The following is a 19,899-nucleotide window of genomic DNA, read 5'->3' as shown; positions in this document are numbered from 1 at the left end:
AGGAAGTCCCGTCTCAGGCGTGTCCTTGACAAGGGTTGGGCTGCGCAGCACCCAGTGCCCTCCCCAGGGCGACCAGGTTCAGGCACTTCTGAGGCCGGCCCCCTCCCGGGGTGGGGTTGGGGGTCACGGGACCACTGTGGAGGCCCTGTACCTGGGGGTCCCAGTCCAGCCCACCATTTGAACCCTGGTTGGGGGATGCCCAGGGGCAGGGCAAGAAAGCCCCTCCTTCCCCGGCCCTGGCTGCCTACCGAATTCGCAGAGGAACCCGAAGAAGCCCGGGGGGCACTGGCAGAGGGTGGTGTTGTCTCCCAGGCATCTGCCACCGTTGTGACACTCACAGTCGTCCTTGGGGGTTCCTGCCACGGAGAGAGGGAGGAGCCTCTAATGGGGGTGCCGGAGGGCGGGGCCTCTCCTGCCTGTGCCCTGCCTCTGGCGACTTCCCACATAAGCTGCTGTGTGCCGCCCCCCCCCACACACACACATTCTGTCCTGGGTGTTTGCATGCACACCCGTCTGCTTTCCGGCATGCACGCCCCACAGGAGGCCCCAGCCCCGGCCGCACGCACTCTCCCTGCAGTCCAGGCCCATGAAGCCTTCTGGGCACTCGCACACGTAGCCCTGATCTGCGTCCACACAGGTTCCCCCGTTCTGGCAAGGGGCCGACAGACAGGCGTCGGGCACTGGGTGGCTTCCTGCAAGAAAGACAGTGGTCACCAGAGGTCACAGCGCACCTCAGGGTTTCAAACTCTGTTCTCAGTGCCAAGTGGAGTTCAAGCCTGCGGCCTATTTCCTGGAAGCTGACTCCCTGCGGCCCCTCAGCTGCTGAGCCCCCAGTTTGGAGGAGAATGAGAAGGAAGGGTGAGAAGGGGTCCACTAAGGCTGAAGGCCTCCAGGCGTTTCTGATCAAGCATCTCTGTGGGTCAAATTTTGGGATTTTCCATATACCTTTCTGTTGATTTCTAGTTTAACTTTGCCGTGGTCAGAGAACACAATCCTTGCCAATTTACTGAGCCTTATTTTATGGCCTGCAGGGTGGTGCATCTCGGTGAGAGCTCCCTGAACACTTGGAAAGAGTGTGCGTGTAAATGTCAATCAGGCCAGGCTGGTTTACAGGGCTGGGCCGGTTTTCTGTCCACGTGGTCGAGGGACGGAGAGAATGGCGCTGAAACTCTGCCTGTAATGTGATCTATTTCTCCTTGGAGTTCTGTCAGCTTCTGCTTCATGTATTCTGCTTCATGTTAATAGTATATTTAGAGTTGTTCTGTCTTCTTGATGAATTGACCCCTTTGTCCTCATAGAAGGTCCCTCTTCATTCCTGGCAGGATTCCCTGTGCTACAGTCTAATCTGTCTGATACGAATGTAGCCAGGCCAGCTTCTCTGGATGAGTGTCGACCAGCCTATTCCTCTTCATTGCCTAGGTGGTCAGTTTCTTCATGTAGTTTCAGAATTTATCTGTTAAATTAATATATAGCACAATTGACTTGTTTTTGCTATACACGTCCATGAATTTTAACGTGTGTAGATTTGTGGGACCCCCCCCCCCCCGCAGGATCAGAACATTCCATCACCCAAACACATCCCTGTTCTCTTTCTTTAGGGTCACAGACGTCCTCCTTCTACTTCATACATAACAGAAGGACCTGACAATATCATACTTCCATCTCTCCCTTCCTAGCCCTTACCCAGAGAAGGATAAACTGTCCCAAAGACAAGTCTTGCCTGCCACCAATTTTTAAAAATAACGTTCCATTGGAACCCAGCCCTGCCCATTAGTTCATGTATCGTCTGTGGCTGGCTGCTTTGCGTTTCACTGGCAGAGTTCAATAGCTGTAACCACATGGCTGTGAAGCCAAAAATATTAATATCTGGCCCTTAACATAAAAAGCTGGCACACTGCTTTAAGCCATTGGTATCATATATTTTATTTCTGTATCTGTTACCCCAAAATATATTGTTATTGTTTTGCTTTAAAAATTATCTTTAGAGAGAGTAAAGGACAAAGAGAAAAGGCTCATATGTACCCATATATTTACCATCTCTAGAACTCTCCATTCCTTGGTATAGATCCAGATTTTCATCTGGTACCTTTTTTCTTCTGTCTAAAGAATTTCCTTTAAAATTTCTTGTATTACAGATATGCTGGTGATGAATTCTCTCAGTTTTTGCTGTCTGAAAGTCTTTATTCCATCTTCATTTTTGAAAGTAGTTTCTTCTGGGTGTACACTAGTAGATAGTGTTTTTCTTTCTGTAGTTTAAAGATGCTGCCCCACCATCTTGGGCTTCCAGTGTCTCTCACAGGACGTCTGCTGTCACCTTGTTTTCTCTCTTTGGACTGTGTCTTTTTCCTCTGGCTACTTTTAAGATTTTCTCTTTGTCATTGGTTTTCAGCAAGTTGATTGTGATGTGGCTTCACGTGGTTTTCTTCATGCTTTTCTTGGATATGTGGCTTTTAGTTTTCATTAAATGCAGCAAATGTTTCTTCATATACTTTTTCTGTGCCCCCAGCCGCTCCTTCCTCCTGGGATTCCAAATGCACATGTTTGAGATGTCTTGACATCTGTTCCAATCACTGAAGAACTGGTCTTTTAGTCTCACTCTCTGTGCTACATGTTGAATTGTTTCTATTTCTCTCTTCAAGTTCACTGATATTTCTTTCTGCAGTGTCTAACCTACTATTAATACAATCCAGTGTATTTCTGAAATTCAGATAATATGTTTTCATCTCTAGAAGTTTCTTTATCTCCTACTTCTCATTATGATCTTTTCCCTCAGCAGTCTTGGGCATAGTCATCTCAGGTGATCAAACATTCATATTTACTAATTTAATCCTCTCTGGCATCTGTTTTTATTGATCTACTTTTCTCCTGGATGTGGGTCCTATATTCTTTGTATGCCTGATAATTTTTTATTGTCTATTTCAGGGTCCTGGATTCTGTTATATTCCTTTAAAGAGTACTGGATTTTATTCTGGCATACAGCTAAAGTACTTGGGGTCAGTCTGATTGTTAGGGCAGGTCAGATTCACCTTTAGTTCAGCTTGTATTAAAGCTCACTGCGAAGGTGACATTCCACTAAGGACACCATGCAGAGCTGGCCCTGGGTACAAAAAGCTCCCTCCACTTGGCTGGTAGAGAGGCAAATTATTGCCAGTCCTGCTGAGAGCCACGGCCGGACTCACTGCTCCCATCCTAGTGGATTTCACCCCAGACTGTACTGAGCAAACACTCAAGGGGGTCCCTCTGCAGAGCTTCAGATTTTGGTTTCATGCTCCCTCCCCTCTTTGCCCCCCCCCAGCAGCTCCATCCTCATTCATATTCCACCCACAAATTCCAGCCACAAAACTCGAGTCTCTGTCTGCTTGACTCAGAGACTCAGAAGGACTACTGGAGTCTGGGCCCCTCAATGCATAGCGGCCTGTACTGCCCCCAGGCAGAACCGGGGTGACTAGGGCTCGCCTCATTTCATTCCCTCTTCTTGAGGACGAGGGTCCTGTGCTGTCTATTGTTCAATGGCTAAAAACTGTTGTTTCACATATTTTGTCTGGTTTTCTAGTTCTTGATGGTGAGAGGGAAATTCCCAGAACAGTAATCCTTCTTGGCCAGAAGCAGGAGGCTAGATATTCTCTCTCTCTCTCTCTCTCTCTCTCTCTCTCTATATATATATATATATATATATAGATAGATAGATAGATAGATAGATAGATAGATATAGATATAGATATAGATATAGATATATATAGATATAGATAGATATAGATATAGATATAGATATAGATATATATAGATATATATAGATATAGATATATATAGATATATAAATAGATATATATATAGATACATAGATAGATAGATATAGATATTTATTTTTTTTTCCCTCCAAATTTTGGTTACCTTCTTACAGAACGTCATGTGGCTAATAAGCATATATGAGTATTAGGTGTAGAAGTGTCAATTCTGTTGTTTATTCCTGTTTGCTTTCATTTGCTTTATTCTGTGCAAAACGTGGTTTCTTTGCAAAATCTTTTGAAATCACTTAGCTATTTTCTGACATGAGTTTGTTAAACACACTGATGTTCGATAACAATCTGGGCAAGGATAATTGAAACAGATTTTAAGCAACCAAACAGGTCCGGGTGCTGCCCTCTCCTGAGGTCACAGACGGCCTGCATGTGGCCATATGACCCAATGACTAAAGGCAGGCACAACGTCCATCTTTTTCTTACTTATGGGTAAAATGTAATTTCCTTCTTAAGTTTTTACCCTCAAAGTAAATCTAATTTTTGTCTGAAATGTATCCCTGGTGAGAAGCTGCCGGTGCTGCGTGTACAGGGGCGGGGGCCGCTGGAGGTGGGCACGATGCCCCGGATTTATTCTATGGGTTGTAAAATCTAGTTGGCCTTTTCATTGATCTGAGTCATGACCAGCAGTTCAAAGAACATGACATAGAAAAGAATGTAGCAGATTTCATCACGCGCAGTAAAGTCCAGGGTTTTTTTTCGGTGCTGCCATGGTGCGTCCCCTTGTGTGGGGAGGGCTCTGGAGTAGGGAGAAAGGCTGTTAAAGGCCAGGACTTTCCCCAGCGGAGAGAGGGGCCTTGAGGATGTGCTTAGCCATCCCTGCGTTTTGCAAGACCAGGCGAGGCGAGGAGAGAGGACTTGCTCAGCCTCACACAGCACCTGAGGCAGAGCGGGACCAGAGCGACAGTCATTTGCTTCCAGTTCCTCCGCAGTCAGCGACTCAGGGGACAGGCTGGTGCAGGAGACGGGGGACTGAGCCGGACAGTGAGGGAAAGGGGGCGGTGAACCCTCAAGACCACTGACACCTGTGGGGGCACGTGCCCATTACCTGTCTCGCAGCGCGGTCCCTCGAAGGGCTCTGCGCACAGGCAGGTGAAGTTCCCCACGAGGTCCACACACGAGCCTCCGTTAAGACACGGGTCGGAGCCGCATTCGTCCAAGTCTGCGGGCAGCAGAAGTGGGAGCTCCGCACCAAGCCAGCCTTGATCAGCTTACTGGCGTCTGGCGGCGGCAACCTCTCCCCGCCCAGTTCCTCCCTTCCCCTTCACAGGCCCGGCCCCGCCCGCCAGCCCCGGCCCCGCCCCTTCTCTACAGGCCCGGCCCCGCCCGCCAGCCCCGGCCCCGCCCGCCAGCCCCGGCCCCGCCCCTTCTCTACAGGCCCGGCCCCGCCCGCCCCGCCCCGCCGTGCTCGGGCCACTCACCCGTCTCGCAAACGATGCCGGTGTAGCCGGCCTGGCACACGCACACCGCGGAGCCGCTGTCTGCCTGGCACTGGCCGCCGTTCGCACACTCTTTGGTGTCACATGGAGACAGTGCTACGAGTGCAGAGGGTGGAAGACCGTTGGACTCCTGGCTGTGATGACCCCTGGGGGCAGTGGAGGGGACTGACAGGGCAGTCCCGACCCACCAGCCGCTGAAAGCTGGTCTGAATCTGGTTTATTTCAGTAGACCTGGGTGGAAGGAGGCTGCATGCGCTGGGCCGGGGTCTCAGGGGTGAATCAAATCCAGCTCCCACCCTCCCAGGCCGTTCTCATGCTAAGCTGACCAACTGTGACAAGAGCAGTGGTCGCAGACCCAGACTCTGGGGCACTGGCTGCACCCTGTCAGGTTGGGGGGACACAGCCTGTGATGGAGCCTTGAGGGGTGAGCAGTGCCCAGGGGTGCGGGAGGGGCTTGAATGGTCCTGGGGCACAGGGGGGACCGAAGTGGGGGAGGCGACATCTTGCTGCAGGGAGTGCTGGTGCAAAGGCACTCAACCCCCAGTCATAGTGGGAAGAGTGGTGTCCCCATCTCTGTCCACCCTCTGACCCACCCCTTACCAGGGATGTGGCCTCCCTGACTCCCTGGTGGCCGCTGAAAAACAATACAGGGACCAGATGGTCTGAGCAAGCAGCCCCCTGGTGGAATTGTGGGGGGCCAGGAGAGGAGGGAGGAGAGGAGGAAGGGGAGGGCCTGCCCCCCAGGTGTGGCGGTGCTTTGGTGGCTGACTGCACACAGTGACCCCACCTCCACCAGAGAGCAGGCTGGGTGTCGATGGGGGAGGGGAGACTCAGGCAAGCAGCATGCACCAATGACCCGATGGGACGCTGCTGTCAGAGGCTCTGGGGGCTGAGATGGGTCCTCAGACCAGGAACCTCAGAGGGGGGTAGGGGCTGGATCCGTGGATGTCGGTGGAGTGGCTATGAGGAGGCCAAGGCTCAGGGGTCCAGGCTCCAGCCCCAGGTCCTCCTGGGGGCCTCACTGAGCCCAGACACGTGAATCCACACTGCAGCTGAAGGCCAGGTGGGTGAAAGGCCAGGGTGAGAGGCCTGAGAAAGGTACTGGGGGCAGGGCAGGTGTGGGCCGGATCTGAACCAGCTGCTTCCTAAGAGCCGCTAGGAAGTGGGTATGGCCATGGTTTGGAAGCAGCAAGGGGTCCAGAGCAACCCCAAACCACGCCTAGGCTGTGAGAACCCTGGGGGCTGGAGAGAAACAGCCTCCATTGCCAGGAGCAGCTGGGGCTCCGGGTTCCAAGGGCACAAGCAGGAGAGTGGGGGTTTGTGCCCCTCCCCATCCCACAGCTGACCTGTCCCACCTCATCAAGCCTGGCCTGGGGTGAGAGGGGTTTGATGGCTTCTACCACAGCTGGTGGGCTCTCAGCCAGGCCCTGTGGCCAGTCAGGCCCTGACTCTGGCTCAGTCTGAAACCTGGCCCTGGCCTGCAGCCAGTGGGCCCGCGGGGCCCAAGCAGGCTCCTTTTACCTGTCTCACACGTGGGTCCCCCGAAACCATCCGGGCACTGGCAGCTGAAGCTGTTGACGCCATGTGTGCAGGCCCCGCCGTTCTGACACGGGTGAGATGCACACTCGTTCACATCTGAAAATGGCGCAGGGGCCTCAGTGGAGGAAACAGGTTGGGAGGATCGGCCACTCCTGGGGGCGAGGGGACAGCAAGCCTGGCCCTCGTGGGCCTCACTCTGCTCCAGGGGCCGTGGGCTCAGACAGCAGCTGCAGTACTGCCCACCGTACTCACAGTCACAGACCCACTGCATTTGGCGCCTCAGTGGTACCCCACACCTGTCACCCACACCACGGGACACAGACCCTTGACCTTGGCTCAGACCACTGGCTGTTCTGGGAGTGTTCCTCCAGAGCCCAGTGCCTCCCAGCGGACAGTCCCAGCAGTAAACTCACACAGGTGGCACCTCCTCCCCGTGAAGCCTGAGAGGCAGGAGCAGGTGTAGGAGGGGTTGCCTGTGATGCAGTCGTCGATGCACTTGCCGCCATTGAGGCACGGGCGCAGGGCCAGGCACACGGAGGCTGCGGGCACAGCAAGGGGCGGAGCCATCACACCTTCCCTCCCTGACCCAAAGGATACATCTCTGAGGAATGACTGTGTCCTCTGCAGGCGGCCTAGCAGCCAGGGTTCACTTCCCGGTCTGCACAGGGTGCCCAGTGTGACTGACATCTGCCCTCTGCCTGTATTTCCCATTGAGGTTTCATTTCCTAAGCTGTGACTCTGGCTGCCCATGGAGGGAGGGCCGTCCCAGAATCCCTTTCACCTTTCACCAAGTAATCCATCAACTTCCATACTTGTCCCTGCTAGGATGACAGGGACCTGAGGACACACAGCAACATGGGGAGACGAGTCCTCGTGGATGAGGGGGTCCCTGAGTGGAAACCGGAGGCAGTGTGGGGGGACTCTCAGACCTTGGGGGGTCGCAGTCTGGTCCCAGCACTGCCTCAGACATTTACAGAAACTCGGAGTGCCCTGCGCCCCTCAGGTTTCCTTAGGTGGAAAATGAGGGGACTGCTCAGAGCTGCTGAAGCTGGTATTTCTCAAAGCTGGTATTTCCCAAGGGCCACTGACCCCCATGCCCAGGCCCCTAGGACAGGCAGACCATAGAGCTCAGCTCATGGAACTCTGGCTCTCTGGAGAAGCAAGGCTACTGAAATCTGTGACCAATAAGCACAAATTGGCAGGTGACTGGAGCATCCCAAGGTCTTGGATCTCGTGTTACTAGAACGGCCCCAGGGACAGGTGGCGTGGCATTGACATTCCGGAAAGGACTCTGTGGTCCAGAACATCATCAAAGCTGTGGGTGTCTTGGGACTGTTCCTGTTCCTTGCCTGTACCTTTCCAGTCCTTCAGTCACATTGTCACTCAGTCCACAGTGGTGTGGCTACATTGTGGTTTGGACTAGCCTTGCTCAGGAGCTAGACTTCTAGCTGTGGATGCAGTGCCTCTCGAGTGTAAACTGACCCTCTCTTCCTGGTAACCCTGGGACTGATATGCAAAGGCTCCATCTCCTGGGCTTTCAGTGTGGTGGTGGGGACACCAGGGCACTGGCCCTCCCCAGGGCACCACGCTCCTGAGGCCTCTGTGGAGGCCAGTTTGGAGGACCTGGCAGTGCCTACTCCTCTCAGAGGCCTGGGACAGTGGGCAAGAAGCACCTGTCCATGGAAGACAGGACCTCAAAGGGCTGGCTGGATCCTCCTCTGAGGACCCCACTCCTGGGGTCGCAACCTGCAGCCTCTTCAGGGAAGCATGGACCTGCCCACACGTGCGCCCATACCTGTGCCCACGCCTGCCTGACACCCACTCACACCAGAGCACCTGCACCCATATCTTATTCTTCAAACACAGCCCCAGCCCCTGGCCACTGGCAGGTGACAACCAAGCAGACCTCTCTGCCTCCCACCCACATGAGCGCGCCTGACACACCTACCCCCGGAACCACCACTGCCTTGGCCCTCCCGGACTGTAGGAGGTCTTGCCTCTCAGGTGCCCACTTGCCACTCTGGGGAAGGGGGCGAAGTCATTGGCTTCTGGCTCCCTCACCCCCTAAGCTCGGGCTGGGGCCCATTCGGTGCCCCCGGGAGTGGGCGGGCTCGGCTCTCAGGTCTCTCTTCCGGGGCACCATCCGGAGTCCTCTGTGAGTTCTCCAGCCCTAAGCGTGGTGCGCGCGCACGCCTGCCCGCTCGTGCACGCCTGTCCTCGCGGGCCCCTGCCCCGCGGCGCGAGCGCGGTGTCTGTCCCTACGTGGTGCGTGCGCATCTCTGCCTGCCCCGGCCCCTGCCGCGGGGTGCGCGCCTGTCCACCAGGCCAGTTTGGATGGGCGCCACCGCGCTGGTTCGCTCTTGCAGACTCGATGTTCAGGGAAGCAGCCCTTCCCGGTAGCGTCGGTCCCCACCCGCGGGGGAAGGTCCCGGGACCCACCTCACTGTGACCCAAGCTTGGCAGAGCGTCCGCTCTCGGCGGAGTAGCTGCGTCAACAACTTGACATCCCTCCCTCCGTTTCTAAGCAGTAAAGTTTCAGGAGGGTCTGTGAGACTCGCCCAGTGCCACACAGTTCTGCGGCCAGTCCGACTGTCCCCACAAGCCGTGTGCTCGCCCCTCGGGTGGACCCTCCCTCTTCTGCTGTGTCTGGGCCTGAAGGACCCCTGGGTGTCTCCCTCCTGCCCGCTACATAGATGCCCAGGTGATCAAACAAGCCGCAATCCCGGCAGAAAGGGGAAATGGGACGAACAGAGCACCTGCCTCCCAGGTGGCCCTGGGGAGCACAGGCGACTGCCGGGTGCCCCTCCCGGCCCAGGAGGGAAGCTGGGCTCGAAGGTGCGGAGAGGAGACCCTGGCTCCTCCCCCCGCTCCCTGTAGCCCGCCCCGCCCGCTCCGCCTGCCCCTCCCTAGGCCACACCCGCCCGCCCCCCACCGCCCTGAGCCGCCCGCTTGGTCCTCTTACTTGTATGGGCGCAGCCCCCCACGCGCACCTGGGCATCATCGATTCTGAACGCCCAGCGCCCGGGCACTCCCACGTTGGTGGTGGTTTCCACCTCTGCCATGTCCGCTGTGCGTGAGCCGGGGATGCTGAAGTAGCGCCGCCCATCCCCCGCATTGAAGCCAGCCTGGGTGGGTGTGGAGAGAGTGGGGGCAGGTGTGGGCTGGGTCCGCAGGTCTCCCTAGTGTTGCTGACACCCACCTCCCCCGGTTAGCCAGGGTCAAAGAGATCATATGGGAGACGGCCTTGTAAGCGGGGGAGCTCTAAGATCTAGGGGTATCCTCACCCCCACCCCCCACGTTGTCCCTGCCCTGGTCAGCAGCCTCCCAGCCAGGTACTGATGGCAATGACAGTTCCCAGAGCCAAGAACATTGTTGGGTCCTGGCAGCTGCCCCAGCAGCTCTCTGCTGTGCTTCTGGGTCTCCCCTAGGGCCCAGGGGCAAGTGTGACTCTGGGGGAAATAGATGGGTGGGGGGTTCTTGCTCAGCCAGAAGGACCTTCAGGCCCCTGGGTGCTGACCCTTGACCATGCCCTCCACACCTGGGACTTCCTGCTGGCCACAGTCCTTTGAGCCACAGCCCCACCAGACCCAGGGGCAGTCAGTGCAGAGACTTCAGGACCCTCTTGTCCCTGAGTGCCAGGCCCTGTGGGTCAGGACAAAGGTGCCTTGGGCACAAGGATTCTTTTGTCATTCTGGGCTGTGAGGGCTCGGATCGCCTCACACCGGCCTCTGCTCAGTACTGTGTGTGTGGGGGGAAGGGGGTCTGCCCTCCTCATCAGCTCAGGACAGTCCGGGAGGTGGGGAACAGGGGCCCCTACCTGGGCCGCGATGCCCCCCAGGCCAGTGGCATCGCCCCCGCTGCTGGCATGCGTGCCGGTGGTCCACATGATGGACTCGTAGTTGAAGATGGTGAAAGAAAACTTGCCGTCAGTGACGAGCACAGTCTGGAACGTGTTGACCTGCCGAGGAGGGGGACCTGAACAGGGCCCTGCAGCCCCTTGTCCCTGCTCCAAGGCCCTGTCCAGCCCCCCACCCCTGCACACACTGTCATCATCCACTGACCCCTCGTCTTCCTCCCTAACTAGATGGTTGGTCAGCCACAGGGTAGGACTTCGGTAGCCAAATCCTCCATCCTCCACTGTGTCCCCGTGCCTAAGGCCTTGGCTCAGTCCAGCCCCTCCCCAGTAATTGTTGTCTGGCAAGGGAATGAACACGGTGAGGGGGCTTTGGGACCCGCGGACACCGGGAGCAGACACTGTCCCCTGTGGGGCCCGGGCGCACACAGGGATAGTGCTCACGTGGCCAAATCCACAAAACTCACTCGTGGGAAAAGCACAAGGACGTGAAAGTACCGGGGAAAGATAAAAAGAGGAATCAAGGCAAACTGTTTTTAACAGTTAGGTTTTATGGTTTTCATGGAATTCTATTCCGCCAAAAGGTTAGTGGGTAGTACATGTGAGGTGCTATTTCAGTTAGAGCAAAGGGTGGGATCTTAGGACAAATAGGAAATTCTGAAAAAACAATAAAATCAGAGCTTTACATCACTCATGAAAATACATCCGAATCAAGTAAAGTTGTCAATGAAACCGTCCAAGTCCTAGAAGAAAATGTAGTCAGATGTGTAGGGCCTCTGGGGGAAGGACGTTTAAACACATTTGTTAATGTGAAACCAAAAAGAAGATTCATATGTTGGCTACAAAATGTTCTGAATAAAACAGTGCCATCAACTCAAACTGAATGGCAAACAGCAAAGTGAAAAGTGTATTTATAACATGAGGCAGATAAAACTGATGACGTCCTTAATTCAGGAAGAACTACAGATCAGTAAGAATCAGACCTAAAAGATTACAGAAAAATTGGCAAAGGCTGTGCACAGACTCATCACAATAGAATACAACTAGCTGATAATACTGGGACAAATTCAGCATTGCTAGAAATCAAAGACGTGTACGTTTTAAAAAGGCTTCCCCTTAGCCTGTATAGTTAGCAAGGAGGGAAAATGCTAGTGCGCTTGACTGCAGTGCAGAGAAATGGGCACGTCTGATGTGGCTTATGCGAGTGTGTGTGGGCACATTTTTGAGGGGGATCTCGGCATTCGGCAGGCATTAATCTCCTTTCTAGAGACGTGTGCCAGGATGTGATCTCACAATGAATTCAGGCTGGCAGTGCCCTTCTCAGGGCATCTTGCGACTGGGGCTGGGGCCGACTCTGGGCCAGTGTGCGGACATTGCATGTGGCAGGAGAGCATACGGTGCACAGGAACCCCTCGTTTTATTGCATTTTGCTTTATTGTGCTTTGCAGATAAAGTGCTTTATAGAAACTGAAGATTTGTGGCAACCCTGCATCTAGCACGTCTATCGGTGCCATGTTTCCAACAACATGTGCTCACTCCATGTCTCTGTGTCACATTTTGGTAATTCTCAAAATACTTCAAACTTTTTTGTCATTATTTTATTTGCCATGGTGATCTGTGATCAGTGATCTTTGATGTTACTGCTGTAATTGTTTGGGGTGCTTAGGAACTGCACCCATGCAAGACGGCGAACTTAATAGATACTGTGTGTGTTCTGACTGTTCCACTGACCAACCTTTCCCAATCTCTCCCTCTCCTTGGGCCCCCCTGTTCCCCAAGACACAACAATGTTGAAATTAGGTCAATTAATAACCCTACAATGGCCCCTAGGTGTTCAAGTGAAAGGAAAAGTCTCAGGTCTCTCACTTTAAATCAAAAGCTAGAAACGATTAAGCTGAGTGAGGAAGGCACGTGGAAAGCCAAGATGGGCTGAAAACTAATCATCTTGTGCCAGTTAGCCAGGTTGTCAGTGCAAAGGAAATGTTCTGGAGGGAACCTAAATGTGCTCCTGCAGTGAATACAGGGATGGTAAGAAAGCGAGACAGCCTGTTGCTGATACAGAGAAGGTTTTAGTGGTCTGGATAGAGGATCAAACCAGCCACAACACTCCCTTAAGCCAAAGCCTACTCCACAACAAGGCCCTAACTTCAATTCTGTAAAGGCTGAGAGGTGAGGAAGCTGCACAAGGAAAGTGTGAAACTGGCAGAGGTCGGTTCATGAGGTTTAAGGAAAGAAGCTGTCTCCACAACACAAAGTGCGAGGTGAAGCAGCAAGTTATCCACAAGATCTAGTGAGAGAATTCATGACGGTGGCTGCAGCAAACCACAGGTTTTCAGTGTAGACAAAATGGCCTCATCTTGGAAGAAGATGCATCTGGGACTGTCACCGCTGGAGACCAGAGTCAGTGCCTGGCTTCGAGCTTCACAGGACAGGCTGGCTCCCCTCTTATTAGGGGCTCATGCAGCTGGGGACTGGGCACTTGCCTTTGGGCAGGGAAACCTAACGCTGAGCTCTGGAGACCATGAGGAGGCAATGGCCGTGAAGGCGGGCAGCGGCAAAGTCCAGGGCAGGGCAGGACTGTGGCCTGCGAGGCCAGCGGCCGGCTCTGTGATCGGGTGAGGTCCATGCTTTTGAGGAGAGCGAGGAGCTTAACCGTCACTTTATGTTGATCAACCTGCTTCCGGAAGTGCCACTGGAAAGTGCCACTGGAAAGCGGGCTGGCTCTCCAAGTCTCCCAAGGCACAGCCTCACTTCCAGCCCAGACTCAGTCCTGACTCCTGTCTTACGAGCATGTGATGTTGATAGTCATTTTCTAAAGAACATCTGGGTTTGAAAACAGTAGAAGGTTAAGTTTCTCTCTGTCAACTCAGGAGGGGCTCTGGGCCCCTCCTGGCTCCCAGGCATAAAGGTATTAGGTAAAGTGACTCTGCAGAGGTGAAATAATACTTTTCTAAATGATGTAGAAGAACACGTAAGAATGAGGAAAATGCTTATAATGCTATTGAGTGAAAAAACACACTCACAAAATAGCTTGTTCTTGGCGTTTCTATTTATTTTGTAAAGTGTGGGTCAATGTACCCTAGGAAAAGTTTAATTTAAAAGGTAGCTACCAAGTTACCTTTTGGTAGTGGAATTATAGATTTTTAAAACTTTTTGTTACAAAGTGTTACAAAATGGTAATAATAAAAAAACAAAACTTACAAAATATGAGCGGGCTCTGTACGAACAGAAGTTCACTAGTGTGAAAATTTATTTGTGGTAATGTTTACAGAAACAGCGCATCTTTCCTGCTTCACTGTCATACTCTTTGTTAAAAATCCAACAGTGAGTGTCTCAGTCTGGAGATACCTGGCTAACTACCTTCTTTCTTTCTCTTTCTTTTTCTTTTTTGTCTCGGCTGCTGGAGAGCTCAGGGTCTGTGAGCACCTCGTCACTGGGCACATCCCTTCCCCGACTTTCCTACATTCATGGTTTCCCTGCGCCACCACTGCTGAGGACCCCAGTCTCCATGTACTCACACTCTCTGGGCAGGGCCACCTCAGCACATCCAGGACCGAACCCGTCACTTGCACCCCCTCGACACTGAGCACAGGCCTCACCTGCCCTCCGTACCTCCTGCCCACCCCAGTGCGCATGACAGGAAGCCAGACACTGTGCTGATTGGGTGTGTCTCTCCTCCTGCTGCCCAGTGTCCTGTCACATCCACCCCTAATGGCCGCTCTGAACAGTCCAGTTCCTCCTGCTCCAAAGCCCCCATGTGGCTAAGCCCCCGCCGCTGGCTGGCATGGCAGTCTCAGGGGGAGCCCTTGCCCAGTGGCTGGGTTATGCTGGGCACTTCTTGGTGCCTGGCACCTTTATCACGTGGTTGTTTGTGTCGCCCTTTGGGAGAGACGTGTCCTGTCTTCTCCGTCAGGGCTGTCTCCCCAGTGCTCCCCCAGACGCGCCCTTAAACAAGTGTTTATTAAATGAGTGAACAAACAGCTCTGAAAATGCCACTCTGTACCCAGTGGCTCTTCTCTGGGGAGCGACCCCATCTCATGCACAGATGTGACCCACGGGAGGGGTGAGCTGCTGTCCTCATTGAGGGGAACCACCCACCAGAACTTGGGCAAAGTGCTCAATCACTTTCAAGCTCATGTGTTTTGATGTTTGGTACCATCGAGGACTAACGAACGGAGAAGATGGGGTAACTTCCTGTTTAACTCTGGCATCCTGACGCATTCCCAGTGGAAATCCTGACCTCACTCACTTCTCTACTGGGGCACTTGGGGTTTTCCTGGAGGATCGGGGAGAGTCGAGACCTCATCCTCCTCCAGCCGAGCTCTGTGACCCTGGACGAGTGACTCCCAGGGCTGAGCCCCATTTTTTGCTTTTGGGCATGGACCACTAACTGTGCTGGACCCACCTCAGCAAGGCGCGGGCCCTGGAGGGAGACTCTGGGCCCCAGCTGCACGTCCTCCCTTCCCCAGGACAAAAACTCACGGGGGAGGAGGAGCTGCCTCCAAAGAAGGTCACACGGTACCAGGTGGCGATGAAAACCCAGGTGGCAGTGAAGTCTGGGAGCTCGGGGAAGTAACGTCTGATGTCCTCTGTGGCTCTGTGCAGCGTGGCCGGGTCGGTGGTCTCCCGGTAGTACACGTCCCCTGCGCGCCGGTTGTCCACGTCTGCCCAGAAGGCTGCCACCACACAGCGGTCCTTGGCGATGGGGAAGGCCACCGGGGTGAACTGGGAAACCTCCTTCAGGAAGGAGATGATCCCGTTGTTGTTCACCTGCCAGGACAGGAAGGCAGAGAGGGGACCGATGGGGGCTGTGGGTGGGTAGGCAGCTCCGGGCCCCTCCAAGGCCGCCGAGGCTGAGCCGGCCTGGGCAGGGTAGACACAGACATGGGACCCCTCGGTCTGCTCCATCTCCTCCCAGACAGGCTGTGGCCCCTGTGCAGCGCCCATCCCTGGGCTGTGCTGTGGGGTCCGGTAGACCCCAGTGTGGTCCCTGCTATTGGGGGCCTGCTCAGCAAACCCAGCTCCTCAGGCACACCCCAGCCAGGGGCCTCAGGAGGGCGGGGCAGGGCCCCCACCCTGGTTTGGAAGGGTGAGCAGGAGGCATGAGGTGGTGTGCGGGGAGGAGCGCCCACAGGGCAGAGGCAGGGGTGGGCCGGCCAGTGGCCAGGGGAACCTGGACAGGCCTCTGAACTCAGGACCCAGGCAGTGGAAACCAGAAGGCTCCTGCAGAGGGGGAGCGACACCTCTGCAGCTGGACACAGCTGGTTCCTACCTGGCCTCCCACTCACTGTGCAACCAGGAGGCACAGCCCTTGCGTCTGTGCTCCTCTGACGCAGGTGAACACTGGTTCTGGCCTTGCAGGGTGGGGCGGGAGAGGGTGAATGATTTAATGATCACAGGGCCGGGCTCTAGGCTGTCACCGTGCTCCTGGGAAGACCGTGGTCAGAACTGTGCTTTCAGAAAAGACCCTTGGCACTTTCCCTTCAGGGGTGGGCAGGCTGTGTAACCCAGACTCAAAAAAGGCCAATAAATACGCCTGTCTTCTTAAAGATGCCAAACAGCAAACAAGCAAGAGAGGGTCCGGATTCCAAGTTGAGGAGAAGACACTGGAGGTGAGCCTGGCACTCAGGGCCGCTGACCGAAGCAAGTGCGTCTGCGACAGAAGAAACAGTCACAGAGCACAGCAGTAGTTTTAGTGGCCTCATGGAGGGAGAGGAAGAGGTCAGCCCTCAGACCAGCTCCAGGTGGAGAGCCCAGCACCCCCGCTAAGCTGGGACCCCTCAGGCCACCCCTCACGGTCAGGGTGCACCCCAAGTGAAGAGTCCTGCGCAGACTCACTCCGGCTTCCTTCACCAGAGCCGTCCAGGGCACCGCAGGCCTGGACCTTGGACTAAGGTGGATACTGACAAGTAGCATGTCCAGGTTCCAGACAAAGCAGAGAGAAACCCTCTTCGGAGGAAGATAGCATCATCTCAGGCCTCAGGTTAGTCCCATGAATAATGTTTCACGTGCAAAACCTGGGACACACCCAGATGACTGTGCACACGAGGAATCGACACCAGTTACAGCAGAAAGACGAGCAACTCCAGACATAGGAATTATCAGGCACAGACAGTAAAATAACTACATTTACTATGTTCAAAGAAATCAAAGGCAAGCTTTAAAATTTCATCAAGAGAATAGCCAAAACAATCTGAAAAAGAACAAAGGTGGGGGTCTCACACTTCCGGATTTCAAAACTTACCACAAAGCAACAGTCATCTCACCACAGTGGCATTGACATAAAGACAGACAGATAGACCCATGGGATACAATAGAGAGCTTAGAAATAAACCCTCACGCATGTGGTCAAACGATTTTCAACAGGGGCGCCAAGACCATTCAATAAAAAAAAAGACAGTCTTTCCAATAAAACTGGATATTCACAGGCAAATTAATGAAGCTGGACCCTTATCTAACATCATATAAAAAATTAACTCAAAATGGATCAAAGACCTAAATATAAGAGCTAAAAATATAACCCAGAATAAAAATAGGGCAAAAGCTTCATGACATTGGCTTTGGCAATGATTTCTTCGATGTGACACCAAAGGCACAGGTAACAAAAGAAAAAAGTAGACAAACTGGAGTTCATCAAAATTAAAAACCGTTTGTACATCAAAAAACACTATCAACAGAGTAAAAAGGCAATGCACAGATGGGAGAAAATGCTTGCAATGACATATCTAGTAAGGGATTAAGATCCAGGATATATAGAGAACTGCTGCAACTCAACAGCAATAAAACCCCAAACAACCTGATTCAAAAATGGGCAAAGGACTTGAAACAGACATTTCTCCAAAGAAGATACAGGAATGGTCAACAAGCCCATGTAAAGATGCTCAGTGTCACTGATCATCAGGGAAATGCAAATCAAACCACAATGAGATGCCACCTCACCCGTCAAGATGGTTACTATAACCACCCCCACCCCCCAAAAAAGAGCAAGTGTTGGTGAGGATGTGGGGACACGGGAACCCTGTGCACTGCTGCTGGGAATGTAACTGGCACAGCCGCTGTGGGAGCAGTGAGTTGGCAGCGTTCTCCTTGCAGGGGTTAGAGGGCCCTACAGAGCCCAGGTCCCCCAGCCCTTCCACAGAGACAGCAGGAGTACGGAGTCTGGGAGGGGCAGGACGGACCCAGCTGGAGCTGACACAGGTCCCAGGCCTGCAGCGCCCCCTGCCTGCGGCAGGGCCCAATTACACCCCGTTTAAAATTGGGGTGCTGCTGGCCCAAGGTGACAGCTCCTAGAAGCTGAATGTGACCCATGAGGCCTCGTGACTCTCTGGCCCAATTTGGGGTGGGTCGACTGGGACATGACCACTAACAGGAAGGGCCTGACAGGGTGGGCGGCCACATGGAAATGCTACAGGTGCCGAGCGACTGGTTTACGTGACATGATGACAGCTACCCCTGGGGGGGTCTCATGTCCCTCTAGCATCCAGCGAAGCCATTGGCTTCGTGGGCCCGAGTCCCAGAGGGTCCCTTAAGCGCCTGCCTGGTTTGCAGATGGTCCAGCTGAGCCGGAACCCGATGGTGTCCACTGGGCGGCAGCAGGCGTCCAGCCACAGCCCCAACGCAAGAAGCTCAGGAACAGGCCAGTCAGCACTTTGGGCAGCACTGGAAGCATCACCCTGGTCGCGGGAGGCTCTCAGGACCAGATGCGCCCAATATTTATGCCCTTTGGTGAAGTCGGCGCCACAGGCTGTCCTCTGAGGGCCAGACAGTGGACCTTGTTGACCCATGGGCCACATACGGTCTCTGTCACATACCCTTCTCTGTCCTTTTTGTTTTTATAGTCCTTTAAACAGGCAAACAACATTCCTCGCTCACAGGCTGTACTCAGACGGGCCCTGGGCCGTGTTCTGTGGGCTGGCCTCTGCAGGCCCCTCATCTGGTTGTGCCCGCTGGCTCACATGCTGTCTGGAGCTCAGGGCTTGGGGGTGAGTCAGAGCCCTAATGGCTGCAAGGCTGAAACCCTGTACCGAAAACCCCACCAGCCCCATCTGCCGGCGGGTCTGCACTTGGAAAATGACGCCCACTTTGGGGCCAGCTAATGCGGGAACAAACTGGCCTCCGAGACACCCATGTCTGGGTCACTCGCCTGGGCATCCACAGGCGGTGTGTCCTCTGATGGCACCGATGGGGACCAAGCTGCTGATGGAGGTGCCTCCAGGTCACCACTGCCTCCTGGATCCGCCTCAGGCCAGGAAGGGCAGCGCAGCCACCAATGGACGCAGAGAAGACGGAGTGTGTGCTGCTGAGGCCAAGTCACCACTGGATTCTGGGCCTGTCTCCCGCAGGCGCTAGCCTGCTTCTCCCCTCACTGGGAGGACCTCTGACCCCTCCCCGGCCCGCCATGGGGGCCTTCGCTGCTCCAGCCTGATCAGCCCGCCGGCCACACCACTTCCCCCCATGACATCCTGGATCATTTGTGTCAGTGACGTCTCTGTAGTCTCCAAGGCCACTCCACACTGGCTGATGGCCACATGTCCAGTGAACATTCCACACCCCCACTGTCCGCAGGCATCTAGTTCCGCTGGGTCCTGGGTCCCCAAGTCAACCCCAAAGACTGTCCTGGTCACGTGTCTGGCTGGGCAGTTTCCTTCGGAATGTGCTGTCTCCACAAAGGGTTCGTCTCCGCTGGCTGCCCCCTGGGTAATGACCAGGACAAAAGGGAGGGGCGGGCCTATTCTGAAAATCCCCCACACGGTGTGGCCGCTCTGTCCCACCCCTCAGAGCAGCCCAGGCCAGCCTGGCTGGAGAGTCCTGTGCTGTAGCCCAGCCTGACAGGGCCTCGGGATTCCAACTTGACACTGGCTGGGCCACCTGGATTTTCCTGTTGGATTGACATGGTCCTCGGTCATGGAGACACGGGTCACTTGGTGAAGGACACTGCCTGTTGTCACCTACGGTGGTCCACGGTGGGGGTATCGTGGGTCTCTAAATCTTACACAAATGCCCTGTTGCTATTGCACCTGAATTCTCCAGGTGAATGGTCCAGATGTGAGTAGGGATTTTGGGGAGAAGATAAGTAATACTTACTGGGGCGGGCGCGCTGGTCATGGCCGTGGAGGGGGTGCTGAGTGGGGTGTGCAGGGCTGGAGAACAATGACGGCCCCTGCTCACAGACCCAGCACCTAGCAGAGCCCCTGTGGCTCCCGAGTCAGGCAGCACCTGCCCTGGGTCTGCCACCCCTGTTGTGCACTACGGAAATGGAAAAACCACGGAG

At 54.5% G+C, this 19,899-nt stretch overlaps 1 protein-coding gene across 16 annotated transcripts in view; it reads right to left on the bottom strand.

Moving 5' to 3' along the window:
- The window catches only part of SNED1 (sushi, nidogen and EGF like domains 1), a 75,594-nt gene that overhangs the window by 43,306 nt on the left and 12,389 nt on the right, over positions 1–19,899 (bottom strand). For all 16 annotated transcript variants that reach the window (XR_016019756.1, XM_074316329.2, XM_074316336.2 and 13 more), the window contains exons 2-10: positions 15,111–15,398; positions 10,593–10,733; positions 9,738–9,900; positions 7,189–7,314; positions 6,758–6,871; positions 5,219–5,332; positions 4,846–4,959; positions 567–692; positions 249–356 (exon numbers count right to left, since the gene is read on the bottom strand). Coding sequence is in view for 15 of the 16 variants with exons in the window: in XM_074316329.2 (XP_074172430.1) it covers positions 249–356; positions 567–692; positions 4,846–4,959; positions 5,219–5,332; positions 6,758–6,871; positions 7,189–7,314; positions 9,738–9,900; positions 10,593–10,733; positions 15,111–15,398 (1,294 nt within the window). In the remaining variant the exon portion in view is untranslated. The remainder of the gene's footprint in view (positions 1–248; positions 357–566; positions 693–4,845; positions 4,960–5,218; positions 5,333–6,757; positions 6,872–7,188; positions 7,315–9,737; positions 9,901–10,592; positions 10,734–15,110; positions 15,399–19,899) is intronic.

The sequence above is a fragment of the Rhinolophus sinicus genome, chromosome 17 (assembly GCF_057876585.1).
Source record: "Rhinolophus sinicus isolate RSI-liver-muscle chromosome 17, RSI-T2T, whole genome shotgun sequence".
Classification (NCBI taxonomy): Eukaryota; Metazoa; Chordata; class Mammalia; order Chiroptera; family Rhinolophidae; genus Rhinolophus; species Rhinolophus sinicus.
The sequence above is the reverse complement of the archived record's forward strand: the minus strand, read 5'-3'. Positions and strand labels throughout refer to the sequence as shown.